At 35.7% G+C, this 19,339-nt stretch overlaps 1 protein-coding gene across 1 annotated transcript in view; it reads left to right on the top strand.

Annotated features, from left to right (window-relative positions):
• SLC26A7 (solute carrier family 26 member 7) overlaps positions 1-11,787 on the top strand; it is a 189,035-nt gene extending 177,248 nt beyond the window's left edge. Inside the window, exons 15-18 of the mRNA XM_082601743.1 lie at positions 5,094-5,194; positions 10,403-10,457; positions 10,540-10,643; positions 11,721-11,787. Coding sequence (XP_082457869.1) covers positions 5,094-5,194; positions 10,403-10,457; positions 10,540-10,643; positions 11,721-11,756 — 296 coding nt within the window. The 3' untranslated portion in view covers positions 11,757-11,787. The remainder of the gene's footprint in view (positions 1-5,093; positions 5,195-10,402; positions 10,458-10,539; positions 10,644-11,720) is intronic.
• The last annotated feature ends 7,552 nt before the right edge of the window (positions 11,788-19,339 follow it).

The raw sequence follows: 19,339 nt of genomic DNA, 5'->3' as shown, positions 1-19,339 counted from the left end.
TTTCTTTTGATTTTCTATTTGCATGGAATATCTTTTTCCATCCCCTCACTTTCAGGATGTATACATCCCTAGTCTGAAGTGGGCCTCTTGTAGACAACATATATATGGGTCTTATTTTTGTGTCCATTCAGCCAGCCTCTGTCTTTTGGTGGGAGCATTTTATCCATTTACATTTAAGGTAATTATCGATATGTATATTCCTATTAACATTTTTTAATTGTTTTGGGTTTGTTATTGTAGGTCTTTTCCCTCTCTTGTGTTTCCTGCCTAGAAATGTTCTTTTAACTATTCTTTTAAAGCTGGTTTGGTGGTGCTGACTTCTCTTATCTTTTGCTTGTCTGTAAAGCTTTTAATTTTTCCATCAAACCTGAATGAGATCCTTGATGGGTAGAGTAATCTTGGTTGTATATTTTTCCCTTTCATCACTTTAAATATGTCCTGGCACTCCCTCTGGCTTGCAGAGTTTCTGCTGTAAGGTCTGCTGTTAACCTTATGGGGATTCCCCTGTATGTTATTTGCTTTTTGCTCTTGCTGTTTTTAATATTTTTTCTTTGTATTTATTTATTTATTTATTTGTTTTGCGGTACACGGGCCTCTCACTGTTGTGGCCTCTCCCATTGCAGAGCACAGGCTCCGGACGTGCAGGCTCAGCGGCCATGGCTCACGGGTCCAAACGCTCCATGGCATGTGGGATCTTCCCAGACCGGGGCACGAACCCACGTCCCCTGTGTCGGCAGGCGGACTCTCAACCACTGCACCACCAGGGAAGCCCTGTATTTAATTTTTGATAGTTTGATCAATATGTGTCTTGGTGTGTTTTCCCTTGCATTTATCCTGTGTGGGACTCTCTGTGCCTCCTGGACTTGATTGACTATCTCCTTTCCCATGTTAGGGAAATTTTCAACTATAATATCTTGAAATATTTTCTCAGAGTCTTTCTTTTACTCTTTTTCTTCTGGAAACCCTATAATTCGAATGTTGGTGCATTTAATGTTGTCCCAGAGGTCTCTAAGACTGTCCTCAATTCTTTTCATTCTTTTCTCTTTATTCTGCTCTGCAATAGTTATTTCCCTTTTTTTTATCTTCCAGGTCACTTATCCATTCTTCTGCTTCAGTTATTCTGCTGTTGATTACTTCTAGAGAATTTTTAATTTCATTTATTGTGTTGTTCATTGTTTTCTGTTTTCTCTTAGTTCTATAAGTCCTTGTTAAGCGTTTCTTGTGTTTTCTGCATTCTATTTACAAGATTTTGAATCATCTTTACTATGATTACTCTGAATTCTTTTTCAGGAATACTGCCTATTTCCTCATTTATTTATTTATTTATTTATTTATTTATTTTTCTGGTGTGTTTTAACCTTGTTTCTTCATCTGCTGTGTGTTTCTCTGTGTTTGCATTTTGATTAACTTACTGTGTTTGGTGTCTCCTTTCCACAGGATGCACATTCATAGTTCCCATTGTTTTTGGTCTTTACCTCTGGTGGCTATGGTTTGTTCAGTGGGTTGTGTAGGCTTCCTGCTGGAGGGTACTAATGCCTGTGTTCTGGTGGATGTGGCTGGATCTTGTCTTTCTGGTGGGCAGGACTGTGTCCGGTGGCTTTTTTGGGAGTGTCTGTGACCTTATTATGATTTTAGGCAGCCTCTCTGCTAATAGGTGGATTTGTGTTTCTGTCTTGCTAGTGGTTTGGCATAGGTTGTCCAGTGCTGTAGCTTACAGTTTGCTGAGTGGATCTGGGTTTTAGGGTTGAGATGGAGATTTCTGTGAGAGTTTTTGTTGGTTGATATTACATGGAGCTGGGAGGTCTCAGTAGACCAATGTCCTGAACTCAGCTCTCCCACCTCAGAGACACAGAGCTGACACCTGGCTGGAGCACCAAGACCCTGCCAGCCACACGGCTCCAAGTCTGATGAGAGGAAAGAGAAATACCGGCTCATGTGCAGAATCATCCCACAGATCACAGTAACGACACCTTCAGCTTTATCATGGTGATGTTTTCATGAGTGTTTGCATGTGTCCAAACTCATCAAATTGTATACAGGAGGACCTTGAAAATATTGCTAGTACAGTTCCAGGCCACTTTTCTTTTTTCTTTTGTTTTGCACTTTGTCTAGTTTCACTGGCTTATAGGGTGAAGTGTGCACAGAGCTCAAACCCAGCACCTTCAGACCAGAGTTTCTAGCTCAAAGTAGTTGCACAGCATCTTAACTCAAGATGGAGGTGGAGACAGCAGGCTGTGTGTAGAACATCACTGTCATTTTAAGATCTATTGCTAAATATGTCAGAGGTTTCAGTTATTTATTTAATCCAAGCCATTGAATTTTTAAACATTACTGATGATTTTCTTTGTTTAACAAGAGTACATAGATTTACGTAGTGATGTGCTGGTAAGTCTTTGACAAACAACTCTTGGGGTGGAGGTTATGGCATGGGATGGTGGGAAAGCACTGATTTGTTGCACTTGCCAATATCCATGGTATAAATATGTTTTCATTAAACATAGAGCTTGAAAAGATATGTACACTATTGACGTTCTTAAAAGATGTAAACAGAGCTGGTCTGAAATGTCTTTTAAAAAATCATATACAGTTTATTTTCTAAACCAGATATATTTAGGAGACTTGCATACAAACCCTTCAAATTTTGAACTCCATGGTACACTGCAAACGTTTAGTGTTACTAAAGTTTTTTATATCTAAGTTTGTAAGGAAATATCTAATCCATTATATATTTTTTATGTATGTTTATCTTGTGAATTATTGAACTTCTGTAGGAAAGCTTATCTGATATTTAATTGTTATAGATTCTTATACTCTGAAAATTCAATAAAATATTTCCAAATTGTATAAAAATATATTTATGAATCATAAAAAATTTGCAAGGAAATACATATCACAAACAAATAATTGGTCAAATGTCTTAACAAATCTTTTAATATTGATCTAGTAATACTGCCTCTGTAATTCTATAAGGTGGAATAAATGTATCTCTAAACTAATTAATGTAGTGCCAACCTATATGTGTATGTATGTGTGTGCATGTGTGTGTGTGTTTGTGAGACTAGGAGATAAAAGGAATAAATACCAATCAACATTCCACTGTTTACCTTTGCTTAGGATACATATTTTTATTTTTCCTGTATTCTTTTTTTTTTTTTTTCTTTTTGCGGTATGTGGGCCTCTCACTGCTGTGGCCTCTCCCGTTGCGGAGCACAGGCTCCGGATGCGCAGGCCCAGCAGCCATGGCTCACGGGCCCAGCCGCTCCGCGGCATATGGGATCCTCCCAGACCGGGGCACGAACCCGTATCCCCTGCATCGGCAGGCGGACTCTCAACCACTGCGCCACCAGGGAGGCCCTTTTCCTGTATTCTTAAACTCTCTCTCCAATCTCTGATAGTGAGCAGGACACATTATATCTGAATCTATAAATAAGAGCCTTGGCATAATAGGGCTAGGTCCTATTTTAGTTAGGCAAATATTGAATTATAATTGTTACTACCGAGTGGTCAGTGGAAGAGCTAAGTTGTGGTCACTTTTCATTTTGTTTGAGTTTCTAATTTACCATTTTGAGCCAGTATCATAGCCTGAATCTATACTTACCCTCAGCCCTCCTTCTCATGGGAGAAAAAGGGAAACAGAAGGCACTACTAGAGTGCCTGGCATGAGGTAGGCCCCCAATAAATATTGATTGACTGGGAGCAGGAAAATTTTGAGATCTTAGACTATCATTAGTGTTTAATTAAAGCTGTCCATATGATTAGAATGCTTATAACTCCATCCTGTTTCTACTTTTTGGAAGTAAACATACCCTTCAAGCTTACTTTTGTGTGAAGCCTTCCCTGATTGCTCCAAAGAGACTTCTTCCTCTTTTAAATTTCCATTCTCTTTCATTTTTAATCATGTGTTATTTACCAATATTATCCTTGACACTCAAGGATAAACTCCTAGAAGAAAGGGATAGGATCTTGTACATTTGTATGGTTCACTTCATTTCAAAAAATTTCTTGAACATACTCATGCTCTATAGTTATTATTTCTATTAATAAATATGAATATACATCTAAAGATGAAACTTGGAAACAAATCCTATACTTGAATACCACTCTTAAAATACATTAAAAATTACTTTGTAGCATTTCTTAGTTTTTAAAAATACCAATTTTCCCTCATACTTCCCTTCAATGCTAATTGAGAAACAACCATATTCCAATTTTTCTGTAGCCACTATAGAGGAAAACCATGGACATTTTAAATAGCAAAAGTATTCCAATTAAAATTTATATTTTCAGAGAATTTCATAATAATGAATGAATTGGAGTTTATTTGAATTCTCCCTACTAATGGTGGGGGAATCTTGGCCTACATGATTTGCTCTCAGAACCTTATCACTCCTTAGAGGGACCTCAGATGTGGTGGCCTGTCACTGTTTAGAAATATGTCATTTCACACAAGAAAACTGTGGCCCTGAGGACATTAGTGAAAAAGAGGTCATGAACTCCTAATTAAAAACAAAATTCCCACCAGGTGAATTCAGAGTCAGAGTTACTATGAACAAAATGAAGCTTAAGTTTCAGGCCCCTCACACAGAATCCTTCTAAGTCTGAGGGACAAGGTCCAAGATGGAATCTTTTCCTTAGTGTGACACGAAAATTGTATAAACTTCAGACACCACAAAATAAGACTCTACCTCTGGGCATACACATGAAAGAAATGTGGGATATTGTGCAAAGAGAACTTTGAGGATGTCTAGTGGCCTCGATTCTGGGCTGTGTTTGGCATTAACTTGCCAGGTCTCCTTTCAGAATCTTCTAAACTTGCTGAGCTTCAGTTTGTTTATCTGTGAAATGATACTGGTAATTAAGTTAGCCCATCTTCCTATCTGAGTTATGTAATAATTACCTGAGATAACATTTGAATATTCAAAAATGAAAGAGTTCAAAAATAATTAGTAATTAACTGAAAAATGTAAAAATTAAAAGTGTTTGGAATTGACCTTGTTAAACACGAGGCCACCGTTAATCTTCCCAATGTTCAACAATATCAACAGTAAAAATCTCTAAGAATTCTCCCTAACTCAACTCTGTTCCTCCTACAGAAGAAGCAACACAGCCCTGCCTGAATCAGAAGTGTTATTTAATCCTAGATTGCAGTGGATTGACCTTTTCTGACTATTCTGGAGTCTCCATGCTTGTTGAGGTATTTGCACAGCTTGTGTTTGGACTGATTCTTTCCCTTCCCTTTAGTAACAGAGTTTCACCAACCTCTCTCTCAGCTCTGCGGTTTTAATCCTGCTTGTTTCAATACTCATCTCACCCATTCTCCCCAAAGGGCATAGACTTTATTACTCCCACTACTGTAGATTTCTTTTCAGGAGATACCGTGAAGTTTCTAGCTGTGTGTGAATCTGGAGGGCGTGGGAGGAGTAGAGGTGGGTATTCATGTGGGGTGTTAGAACAGAACATAGACTTGAGATGTAATGGGTATAGCAGATGCTGGGCAGTCAGCTCCTAGGCTTCTAGAAAGAAGGAGAAAATTCCCCTCCATGAGCAAGTGGCCTGATGATGGCAGGATGTTGTCTCTCACATCGTGGATGGGTACAGTCTGACCTGAAACCATTCCTGGTCTCTGAAATAATACACAGTGTAGGGGTCTTTCTCCATTCTCTCAGACAATGGTGTTCTCTACCTCATGATCTCCACGGGATCTCCATGATCCTGGTTGCAAAAAATAAAAGTTTTATTTCTTTAAAACTGAAGCCTCCATTTAGTTAGATGGAACACCTAATTTTGCCAATTCAAGTAAAACTCAGACACTTCTGGAATTGTTTCCTCCTTTTTTTTTGAGTAAATACTATGTCAACAAGGAATGTACTCCCTTTCTTATTTCCATTTATTCTCTCCTCAATACCCTAAATATGAGGGAGGATCTTGAGGATCAAGCAATGTCTATTTCTCAGTTCTCCTCAGTCCTCCATTAACTTCTGCTGTGTGGAACATGGTTCACCTCGCCTTTGGCTGTTTGCTCCCCAGCGGTTCTCTGACCCTGGCTTCATAGAGTCTCCTGCTGTGTGAGGCTTTTTATCCATCCAAAAACTTAATCATAACCTATGGCAATTTCTGGAGCTCTTTCCTTGCATATTTCCCTTCTTTCCATTACTCTCTCCCATAAATTTCACCCACTCAATCCTTCCGGAATGCCAGTTCTGTCTTCTCAGCTCAGTGAAGTGGCTGCATTTTGCTTGGGTGCCCCCTCATCATGTCATGGTCCACAAACTGTTTTGCAGCAGAACGCTGAGATGATCTGAGAGCTCACCTCGTTTGTTTTCTTTCTTTCAGAGAACTCAGTCCTTTGCTGCCTGTTCCCATTGCCGGAAAACAATTTATATATTTTCTCCATTTGTCTACTTATTTACAGAGGATAGGATAGTCTTTATATTAATTACTCTTCATGGCCAGAAGTCAAAATTTGACATTGACTTTTAAAGAGTTAAAACCAGTAGTCCTTAGAAGGTCTCACATTGTAGATTTTGATTGCTTTCTCATGGTGTTGCGTAACTGTCTCTATTCATTCATATTTTAAATTTGAAATGTCCAACCTTTCAAACTCAAGGTAATACAAAGGTCAGCTTCAGTCTGGCTTTCCTGTGAAGATGGGGTGGGACTATGTGAAGAGAAGCAGCTTACTATATGACAGAGTGTAGTCTCAGATCTATCACACCCTCTGGGAGGTGTTAGGAGAATTGTCTAACCTGTCTGGATCTCAGTTTATTCATTTTGTAAAAATGGGGGGTGGATTTTGTTTCAGATTTAGTAGATATTCAAAAAAGAAATAAATTATGCAAAAGAATTGAATTTTAAATATCCTAGGCCTTAAATCTAGTGGCTGTTTTTGGTAAATCACCCTTTTCCACGTGTAGTATGCTTTTAATTTCTTGTTGCTCACCATAAAAACTTCTCACAATTGGCATAGGGTTCAACCTCAATACTTTTCTTGCATATAAATCCTGACTGTAAACAGCGAGTCCCTCATCATTGCAGGTCTTCTTGTGTTCAGCACTTTTATTTACTGTGTTGAGAAGGTCTAGAAGAGCACTGTTAAACCTATGTGTATAAGGATCACCTGGGGAGCTTATTTAAGATGCAGCCTTTTGATGGAGTGATCATTTTGAAATGTACAGAAATTTTGAAACATTATGTTATGTAACAGGAACTAACACAGCGTTGTTGGTCAATTATACTCCAAAAGCAAACAAACAAACAAACTCATAGAAAAAGAGATCAGATTTATGGTTACCAGAGGCAAGGGGTGAGGGGAGGGGGAATTGGATGAAGGCAGTTAAAAGGTACAAACTTCTGATTATAAGATAAAAAGTACTAGGGATGTAGGTACAACATGATAAATAGAATGAGCACTGCTGTATGTTATAGATGAAAGGTGTTGAGAGAGTAAATTCTGAGAGTTCTCATCAGAGGAAATATATCTTTTTTCTATTTCTTTAATTTTGTATCTATATTAGATGATGGATGTTCACCAAACTTATTGTGGTCATCATTTCATGATGTATGTATGTCAAATCCTTATGCTGTGTACCTTAAACTTATACAGTGATGTATGCCAATTATAACTCAATAAAACCGGAAGGAAAAAAATGCAGTTTTCTGAGTCCTGGTTCTGGCCCAGGAATATTCATTTTAAACAATGTAGTTTGTCCAAGGATTATGTTTTGAGCAACACTAGACTAAGATTGTCCTTTTACTGAGAAAAGTCAGTAGGTATATTTTTTGTTTAATTGTATTTAAAATTTGTTTTTGAATATACTCCAGTATTTATTAGCTGTCCTCTCTAGATATTGCAAATCAGTACTTAGTGTTAATAAAGAGGAGGAAATGGTTACTTATTGTCAGTGAGTTTAAGATCTAAGGTTGAAAATTCAGAGGAATTCAAATAATCTAGGTTTTGGGCATGGGGAGAAAGAAACTTTTAAGAATTCATCTTAATGGTTTTAAAATACTACACAGCATAATGAAGGAATAAGTCAACTGACGCATTTTATTTTTAAATTGGCAGAAAATGACATTTGCCCTTCTGTATATACAAAACCAGAAGTTTTGTATCAATTTGTTATTTTTAGTTTCCTTACTACTATTTAATTTATTTCATCATGGTTACAGTAAATTATTATGTATGTTATGACCATAAGCTTTAAATATAGACAAATTCTAGGTCCAAATATTAGCCACATAACTAGTTCTAGGATCTGGGTTTAAGTATCTGTTTGCTTTTTTGTAAACTGGAAGTAGAAATACTTTAAGTTGTTGTGAAGCTTAGAAATGACATATTGTATATAAAGCATCTAAAAAGTTTCTAGAAGTTAGTAAGTACTCAATAATGCTAGCTTCTATTTGTTCTCATTTTGCAAAAGTCATTTCTTAAATAATATCACTGCAACTAATACTATTTCTTAGTTCCTGCCACCCTGAACTAGGGTCGAGACTAAAGAGCCACAGAGTCTTTCAGCCATGCGTGTCTTCCTGCTTCCCCAAAACACTCCCTGGATTATTTTCTTAGTCACTTTGGTATAAGGAAGATTCTCCTAAGAGTTATAGGTTGAAGAAAATGGAGTGAGTTCTATATTCTTCTACTTAGGACACTTCTACTTAGTGAACTAGAGAATATGTTTATCAACATCAATAAACCACCCATAGCAATGTGTTTGTGCTTCATTGAGCTTAAGAAAAAGTAAAACACTGACAGATCACTTTGAATTGTCATTTTAACTTACAAAAACAGGAGCCATTTATTCAATAGCAAGTCCCAGACCATGTATTATTTATTTGTTTATTTGCTTGTTTATTTATGCTCAGAGTGATGTCTCCTATTATACCACAATTCTTCTACCATAGAGATAACTGCTTATTGCTGGAAGAATATAAGAGAAATTTTTGGGTGTATCATGCATACTCTTAAAATGTTTTGTAAACGAAGCATTCTACATTTTATATGTATGACACTTTACTATTATGTAACCAAATCCATCCTACTGTTACTAAAACTTCTGGATTTACTGAGTTTTGTCAGCTGACTTTGGTCTGGGTGAATTTAAGATCCGGGACTTCAGTAAGGTTGTTACTACTTGAGATTTTCTAGGACTTAAAGAAGGCAGGACCCTGCAGTATGCCACAAAAATTAGTCAGGATCTCTCATCTTGGTGGACCCTAAAAATGGAAGTTGGGCTATCAAACTTGGCTTTGATTATAGTGAGGTTCTCAATTTACTGTCCATGGATGGGGTTTAGAGAATCCATGAATATGTACAAATTGTTGTAAAATATTAAAGTAAGAGTAGGTAAGCAATTTCATCATATTCACAGATGGGTCCTTGACCTTCAATAAAGATAGTTGAAAACAATTTTATATCATTCTTATAGGGAAGGAAAGGTGGTGTTTTTATTTTTATTAAATAAAATGGAAAATGTAAACAACAAAACTTAGTTACATAAAAGGTAAATGCCAGGACATGGAAGCAACCTAAATGTCCATCGACAGATGAACGGATAAAGAAGATGTGGCACATATACACAATGGAATATTACTCAGCCATAAAAAGAAATGAAATTGAGTTATTTGTAGTGAGGTGGATGGACCTAGAGTCTGTCATACAAAGTGAAGTAAGTCAGAAATAGAAAAACAAATACTGTATGCTAACGCATATATATGGAATCTAAAAAAAAAAAAAATGGCACTGATGAACCTAGTGGCAGGGCAGGAATAAAGACATAAACATAGAGAATTGACTTGAGGACACAGAGGGGGAAGGGGAAGCTGGGGCAAAGTGAGAGTAGCATCGACATATATACACTACCAAATGTAAAATAGATAGCTAGTGGGAAGCAGAAGCATAGCACAAGGAGATCAGCTCCGTGCTTTGTGACCACCTAGAGGGGTGAGATAGAGAGGGTCAGAGGGACATGCAAGAGGGAAGGGATATGGGGATATATGTATACATATAGCCGATTCACGTTGTTATACAACAGAAACTAACACAGTATTGTGAAGCAATTATACTCCAATAAAGATCTATTAAAAAAAAAGAAGAAAGAAAGAAAGAAAGAAAGAAAGAAAGAAAGAAAGAAAGAAGGAAGGAAGGAAGGAAAGAAAGAAGGAAAGAAAGAAAGAAAGAAAAAAGGTAAATGCCTTGCTGGCGTTCATCTTCCTTTGCTAAGACCATCTCTTTTAGAAGTGGGTCAGACTATGCCTGAATGTGTTACAATGCCACCCCCTGGTGGTGTGGTATCATAAACATTGGCTTTTTCTTTACTAGAAATTCTGCCTTCTGAAGCTCATCTTATTCCTTCCTGCCAGCTATCCTGAATTAATTGTGGGTGTACTATTTTAATTCTTCCAGGTTTACACGGACTGCAAGAACAAGAGTGTGGATGTATCATTAGTCCATTGTACAGGTAAGGGAGTATCCTTGGCTAACATTGGACATAATCCTTCTGCTGCTCCATGTAATCTTATATCACTTCTGTTTCCTTATAGCTTCCTTGATAAAAGCAATGAAATACTGGGGAAACCTAGATTCAGAGAAACCAATTTTTTTTGAATCAGTATCTGCTGCACTAGGTAACATCCACTTAAATAAGGTGAGTTGAGCAAGTTTGCATGCCAGAATTATAAGAAAATTGGAATGTAGAATGCAAGGGTTTTGCATTTTTAATATTAGCCTATTATCCCACTGACATCTAAAAACCTATTAAAATGTGCCCCTCCTCAGAGTCCTCTGCTACAAGTAAAGGAATTTTTTTCATTCCTTTTTTGGACAAGTTATGAACTATTTAATAATTTGGATCTTCCAACAATATCACTGCTTAGAGGATTTGGTGATCACCTATTAAGTGCAAACTGTTTGCTTATAAAAATAAATGCATCTTCCAGGATCCACTATCCTGGGAATTGGAATCCACCTCTGTCAAATGCAAAAACTCTAAATATAGCCTTATAGCTTTTTGCTGCTCTCATAGCCTTTACTCTAAGCTCATACTGCCACCTTTGGAAATACTATTTGCAGAGCCCAACACTCACATGGTTTGAAGTGTCAAAGTTACCTTCCAATACCGGGCTGTATGGTTAGTTTTAGAACTGTTCCTAGAACTTTGAGTTCCCATAATTTTTCTTTGATTTTGAATTGTTTGTCCTTTCCTTATCCCTAGAACAGCATCTGTTATCTCTCTGAGTCATTCTTATTATGTGCAATTAGAACAGTATGTATTTACAAAATAATAATAATAACATTATTGTTATTATTATCATTTCTACTACTGTTATTACTGCTGCTGCTGCTGCTGCTACTACTGTTATATACCTAACATTCACTGTGTGTTCATTATGTTCCAGGAATGTGCTAAGAGCTTTACCTATGTTACTTCACTAAATTTACCACGACCTCATGAAGTAGATACTATTATTGAACCTATTTTTAGAAATAAGGAAACTGAGATCCAGGGAAGTTATACCATTTGTAAGTGGTAGAGCCAGTTTCAAAGTCAGCAGTCTGACTTAGGACCTGGAGCTTTAAACTTGTATACTCTGATGCCTCAGAGAATATCCATTTTCTTATCTTGGATGGACAGCTTGCTTCCATTACTACTGTTCTTTGACTATGATATCAACTTAAGGGTTAAGTAAGTAGCAATTGCTAATTTCTTCCCCTTCTATTTCAGAATTTGAGCAAACTCAGTGACCACAGTGAAATCTGAGACTCTTTTGCTGCAGTACAGCTCTTTTCTTTAGCAACTGCCTCGAAGAGGCCACACTCAAGTATTTTCACAACATTTTTTGTTGTGTAGATCCTAAAAATGACCTCTACTAAAATATGTGTGATGTGACTTAGTAACCACATAACTACTGCTCAAGGTTTGCCAACAATCTATCTAATCTTTGTTAGTAAGCAAATTCACTTTGTAGGTTATTGTATAGTTATTTTATAAAAATCAGTATGCATTTAGTTTTAGTGTACTGAAAGGTAAACATGAATTTATTTCCTTTTTTCATACCAGAGTATTTTGTGCTAATTCAGTTTGTTGTAGTTCATTTGTATAAGTGAGAAATACTTTGTCATATGATAAGAGATTTAGAACATTTGCAAGCCACTTGTAAAAATGCAGGATCATCTGTAACTAATACATAAAAACAACTTAGCAAGTGTGCCATTTTTCTTAACCAAGCCATTAAATATCAATAAGCTTAAATGTTACTTCATGCAATATGATTATGAAATTCACAGAAAGTAAGTCAAACAAAAACAAATGACAAACTAGAAACCATTCTTCTCCATACCTTTCCATGCATGGATGTCTTCAGGAATGTTTTCAACATAAATAATATCCCAGTGAAACCATGTCCTTGACATTAGTCTGTTTTGCTATGAATATTGGAAATGCTTAGGATCTTCAGACCTTATAGCCCTAATTTCCACATTCCCACCTCATAAAATTTCCATTTTCAGCTTTAGATTTTTTGGAGCCAGAGAATGTGGAAGTTGAACATTTTATGTTTTTTTCACAAATACGATTTTTAGAAGAGAAAATATCACCAGTAGAATAGCTTTGTACTTTTCCAATATAGGATTAACTGTAGTAGTTTGGGACTTTCCTATTTCAGAGAGATAGTCAATAAAATATAATACATTTACCTATCTATATCCCTATAGATAGATAGATCTCCTTAGAATGCTTTTTTTTTTCTTTTGTTAGAAGGGAGCTTAGGTAAGTGATTATCTTTAAACCCACTAAACCAACAGGGTATTGACAAATAAATATCACAGGCCAGGCTAACTTGTATAAGATATTATTTTCATGTTTTTACATATATTTTCAATCACATACAATTATATAGTTTCATATTTTTATCTAACAATTTGATTTACCTATGAAGAAATCTCACTTTCAAAGATAGATGTAGATGCATGCTTTAGTCTTAAGGCATTTTAACTGTTCTAGAAATTACCAGTTAGCAAAAAGCCAAGTACTTTAAAGTGAGTTTGAGAAGTAGTTTGAAAACAAAATTAAAAGACTGGTAATTTAGGTGTTTTTGAGAACATCTGTAAGAGTAAATTCTAATATCTGCCATGTGATGTAATGGTTCCTAGCAAATGTGTAGTAAACATTCACATGGCCCTTATTTTTACCATTGAGTCCTAGGCAGACAATATAATAAAATGAAAGGGGAATAATAAACATTTCAAATTCTCATAACTTATTTAGCCATGTCAATTCTGATTGACATGAACTACAAAGGGTAGTTTTTGTCCCACAGGAGGCTTCAATCCTTTCATCACTAATTTGGATTGAAATGAGTGAAGCCAACTTTTCTTCCCATCAAATACTGTTCCAAGAAAATGTGGAAGTAATAATTAGAAGTAAAATTTCCTTAAAGGAAGGAATTTCACTCTCCTTTTCTGATTAAATTATTCCAATGGTGGATGGTGACAATATTCACCATCGCTAATCCATTGGTCATTGGCACATAACCATGGGTCAAGGGAAGTTAAGAAAGAAATATATTTTGTTATGTATAAAATAATGTATTTCTGTGCAAATTTAGTTTATTATTAAATGCATGTACTGTAGGCATTTTTTAATTTGTTAGAGATTATGGACTGTAGATGACGTTAAAATCATTACAGGTAATCAATGGATGGTTTCTTCTATTTTATTAAAAAAGCTGACACCTAGTTGTATGAGAAGATGTATTTGAATTCATTTCAGTGTTTATAGTAGACAGCTAATGGATAAAACTTAAAAGCTAATAACTTTGGTGTTAAATGTTATTATATTCAAAGTAAAGGAAGACCAAAACATGTACCATAAATAACCTTTTGTTCTAAGGCTTATCCTGCATACTAAGATCCCAGTGACTAGACCTGTAGGAAACCCTGGAATTGAGTTTTGAGAGCTCAATAACTGAATATGAGTTTCAGGCACACAAGATTCTAAAACATAAACGTTTATTTCAAAGCAGACATTAATAACAGAAGAACTATAATATGGCACTGATGCTAGACTGTTTCTAGTCATGATGAATTAGTTTTATGAGATTACCTTATTTTTGTATATGATAAATTACTTTCATATTACTTATTATGGTAAAATAAAATTGGGAAAAATTAAAACTGACCTATAAGACCAGTTAAGGACCTAATAGAGTGACATATATAAATTAACCATAAAGTGTGTAACCAGGAAAAAGACTGTTAACATTATATTTATGCAAATTAAATGCCCTTAAATTTTACCATTTGTCTTTCATTTTAAAGGTTATTTTCCCCTGATTATATGATTCAAGTGTTATAAAGTCTAACTTGAATTACTTTGCAGTAATTTATGTGACAGATCTCTACTGTATAAATGTGTAATGTAATGAGGAAAGAAATCTCTCTTTTTTAATGAAAACATTAATGTGTTAATACCCTGTATGGATAATGTTTGACATTTAGTGGTTACCAAAATATATTAGTATGTTTTTGAACATACATATGCTTAGAAATACATGTTCTGCATTCTGGGGGATGATCATCTAATTCAATGTAAAATATGCTTTTTGGCAGTGATTTTGTTGCCAGATTTTCAATAGGGAGTTAAGTGAGGCTTGCACAATCTTAAGATTTTTAGTTAAAAATCATATCATCTAATATGTCACACATATTTTTATATTTTTCAATGCATTTAATTATCTTTTAAATAATCCTTTGCACTGACTCAGCAAATAACAACAAATTTACATGGAAATAAACTGAAATATGGTAACTATTATGCTTAAGTGGATTTGTGTCCATTATTTCAAATTATTTACCCTCCTGTAAAGCAAATAATACATTTTGCTGTCTTAGACTGACCACAGTCTAATGTGTTGACAATTCCTGGATTAAATATTCTTTGTAATTTGTTCTTACAAAATTTAAACCTAAAATTGTAAGGTATAGTATGTCAATTTATGGAAGGATAATAAAGTTACTTTTTGCTGCAACACTACATTTACACAATCCTTTTACACCAGGTTTAAATCCTTTGTGTTCTAATTTTAATTAATATATAATTTACTTTTTAAATTTGTTTGGGTTCTTCATTTATATACTGTTGTTTGTCTTTCCTGAGTTTCTAGGCTGAGTTCAATATTCTCCAGAATTTTAAAGGTTACTGCTCAAAGAACAAGAAGATAAGTCACTCTTCTAGGTGTTGGAGGTATGGCAATGAATAAAGCAGAAAAAACATCCCTTCCCTCATGGAACTTACATTCTAACAAGGGAAGACAAAATAAATTGGATAAACTTTAAATACCTTTATTATAAGTTAAATGATAATATGTGCTAAGAATAAGAATAAACTAAGGAAAGAAGATAGAAAGTATGGCAGAAAAGTGGGTGTTGTGTCCTGAGATAGGGTGGCAGGAATGGTGATAACAGGAATGTCTTAGCAGACTACTATGATAAAATACCACAGACTGGTGAGCTTAAACAATAGACATTTATTTCTCAAAGTTTGGTAAGTTGGGAAGTCAAAGATCAGGGTGGCAACTGATTCAATTTTCTGGTGAGAGCTTCTTTTCTGGCTTGTAGCTAGTAGTAGACAGCTACTTTCTTGGTGTGTCCTTCACATGTTGGAAAGAGAGTGTTCTCTTGCCTCTTTTAAAGGATCCTATAAACCTATAAGCTTAGGGTTTCACCCTTATGACCTTATTTAACCTTCATTACTTCCCTATATGCTCAATCTCCACATACAGTCACATTGGAGGTTAGGGCTTCAATATATGAATTTTAGGGAGACACAAGTCCATAGCAGGGAGTTATAAATTTCTTATATATTAAACAATTCCTTTATTATGTCTGAAAATTAGGCTTACTAGAATTTTATTTATATTTAATATAATGTGAGGTTTTTGCATCAAAAACATGAGAAATAATTGTGAACTGTCTGGTTAAAGCATTTCAGTGCTAGGACGTGTAGGTTAGTATAGATATTATTAGCCATACCTGGCTACTGAAATGAAATTCTGTCCATGAAACATGTGAAGTGGTCAGAATGGGTTTGCGGTATACCAGTGGTTGTTCAGAAGCTGAGACATTATATTCTGGTGATGGTTTCTAATGATTAGCCACCCTGTTTTGAAGATAGAATTGAATTAGTTAGCTTTCCCTTAACTATCATATTGTTAAAGAAAATAACAAGAGACATGCTTAATTCTAACAGTTGTCACAGAGACAGGTGCAGAACAGAGTCCTGATGCTAACTGCAGTGAGAGCTTTCCACTTTTTTGTTTGTTTCTTTGTGTTTTCTTTTGTTTGTTTATTAAGAAGGAAAGAATACTAGGTTACTACAAATTAGCTAAGTGCTCTGAAATTATGGCTTTCAGAGTGCTCATTATGTAAAAATCCTCACTCATTTTCTATTGATCCAGCAACAGGAGGGTTATCTTGGTCAAACATATTTCCTTTCTGTCCTAAATAATAAAGACCAGTCTCTCTACTAATTATAGAAAGTATTTAGTATTTTTTCCTGTTTGGAGCCCCTTGTTTTTATGGCCACATTTAGAAATTGGTTAATGAATAAGTCCAGTAAGAATTTATACTTAACAAGAACAATTGTTGCATTAAAAAAACAAAATGCTTCAATTAAAAAAATAGAATTGTATCTTTATTTCCTTTGCTTCTAGAGCTGCCTTTTTTCCCTTCTTTGTTTTAAAGCAACTTCTGGCCTTGTGAGGGTAGAAAAGTAAAGAAAGACAGACTCTGTTCGACTGTAATATGTTTTCCAAATCAACTTCCATATTTAACAGCCCTATTTCTACACTTCTTTACACCTTGATTTATATGCTACAGAGTTCTCAAGCTTCCATGCTCCCTATTTTCTTAATTTGTAACAAGGGATCTATTGTTTAAATAAAGGTGCCTTTCCTTAGGTTAATGAAGCCTGAGAGAGTATGGGGAAGAGAGGGCAGTGAATGCAATGCCTAGGCACTAGATGGTTTTGGGGGAGGAGGAAAGGCTGAGGATAAAGGCGGGTAGTGAGTAGATGAGGAGGAGGTTGGTTGGCATGGCAAACCCTATGATTTTAGGAATATCTAGCTGTCTCCTGAGTCCAAATATATACTTCATCAGTCTTCCAAGGGGCCTGAGATTCTCAGCATTAGCCACTTATTTAGGATGGAGTAAATATTATAAGAAAGGAAGAACACATGTAAGTCCTGCCATGCATTGTGTTAGCATTAGGAAGAACTAGTTCATCTGATAAGCTTATGACACGGTCATCAAGGGCTGAGAAAAACAAAGCACAGAATGAATTTTGATGAGGAAAGGCTGGTTAAAAATCTCTTTTGGAGTTCAGGGTGCTGCTGAGGGCAGGGATGAGAATGGCAATGTGGCTTTGGGAGACAGGTTGAACAGTGTGCCTCAGGCATAACTGGGTGGCCAGGCCCTCACCCCTTCACCTCACTCCAAAGACACAGACGTGGTGGAACTGGTGTTTAGGAAGCCAAACACAGTTCTTCCCACATATCAGCTTTTCCTGGAGCTTGGACCCATGCCTTCGGCTTTGGCTCTGGAATTAAAATTTGAGAATAGCAGTGTAACTGCCAAAAACGGAATTGACATACAATTCTTGCCTTGTGTAAACCTTTTTTTTTTTTCAATTGCTCCTCTTCACTCTGCCAATGAAAAGATTGAAGTAGTGAGGGTCTCACTTAACAGAGTAGAGGCTTAATCAATTAAAACAAAGAAAATGATGGTGTCAGCTCTCTCCTAAATCTTGTTTAAAATGTCACCCTTATAATATCTGCACAAGAATCATCATGGGTATTTTCTACATATGTAGATTTAAGCACCCTACCCCAAACCTAGTGGATCAGAATTTCTTTGGGGTGACTTTGTGGATAAGAATTTTTTTTTAAAAAATCATCCACTTTCATTTTATACACTAAAGTTTGGAATCACTGTCACAAAGGCTTTCTTTAGTCTGGTATTAGAAAGAAGCCCTGTACTCTAAGTCTTAGGCACATATGTGTTCACCACTTGTTTTATTTGGGCTTGTGCATCAGTCACAGTGTGTTGTGGATATATAGTGGATCTACATTGCTATTCTTCAGTTACCAGAACTGGGCATAACATGGTAAAGGACTGTGTCAAATTCACCATACCTTTTGATCAATATGAGTTTGTCAGAGTCAGAAAGTATCTGAAACATACTATCCCTATTCATATACTCTTGTGTGAATTTCCTAAGACAGGGATTTTGTATTTAATATCTTTCATCATGGAAAATTTCAGTCTCCTCCTTGTTTCACAAATTTATACTGTTTCTGAAAGATACTGATATAGTCATATAAGAAAATGGTCTCATCCTCCAAGCTGCTCTTCACACATATCTATTAGAAACACTTCATAAAGAGAGAGAGAGATTTCCCTTCCAGCCTAAGGCTCCATGGGTGATTATTTTCTTTCAGCACTTTCATTGAAATTTCCTGTGTAATGCTACCAGAGTGAATTGTAATTAAAATCTTTTATTCTGCACGTATGGAGCTAGGATAAAGAGATGGTGTCAGTAATATTACTCAGCTACTTTTAGTTTGGGAATGGGGTTGATGTAAACCATCATAACTACAGAGAAAATAATATTCAATTATGAATAACTGCCAGATGTGTGAATGTATGTCTTCAGGTTTCATTTTTCTGGAATATTCTTGCCTTAGTATATTCCTTATCCACATTTTAAAGTGATTCTCTTTCTATGGGTAATTGATTTAATTGCATTAAATGTTCAGAAGATCCAAAAATTAATAAAAATATGTATTTGGACTCCATCTCAATCTTTATTTAATTTCTGTCTTTTTAAAGAAATCAGAAATTGTTCTAAAGTGAATGTTATATAGCAATGTTCTGCAACCCAAGTCCAAGACGAGCTGTGAGGGGGAACTCTCTGCACATCTTCCCATGCCTTACTTGCCCAGGACAAACCATCCAGGTTAACACCAATGTGAGGGAGAGAGAGGATAAAGCAAAACAGGACATAATAATTGTTAGAAAAATTAGTTGCAGTCTGAGTGAAAATGGAGGGGAATCTAATATGTATAGTCTTGAGATCCTGGATCCCAATTCTTATGGTATATACAGACTGAGAAAATGTCACATTTCTGCAGATTAGTGTCCCTGAAAAGTCCTACTCTCTACCACAAGGTGGGCCTTGTGTGCTGTCTGTCAATGCTTTCACTTCTCTGTGCTCAATGATTCTGCCATTCTTACTTTCCAGTGTTCTAAACCATCACCACCTCCTTAATTCCCCTTCTAAATCCC

The sequence above is a fragment of the Mesoplodon mirus genome (assembly GCF_964341445.2).
Source record: "Mesoplodon mirus genome assembly, chromosome: 16".
Taxonomy (NCBI): Eukaryota; Metazoa; Chordata; class Mammalia; order Artiodactyla; family Ziphiidae; genus Mesoplodon; species Mesoplodon mirus.
The sequence above is the reverse complement of the archived record's forward strand: the minus strand, read 5'-3'. Positions and strand labels throughout refer to the sequence as shown.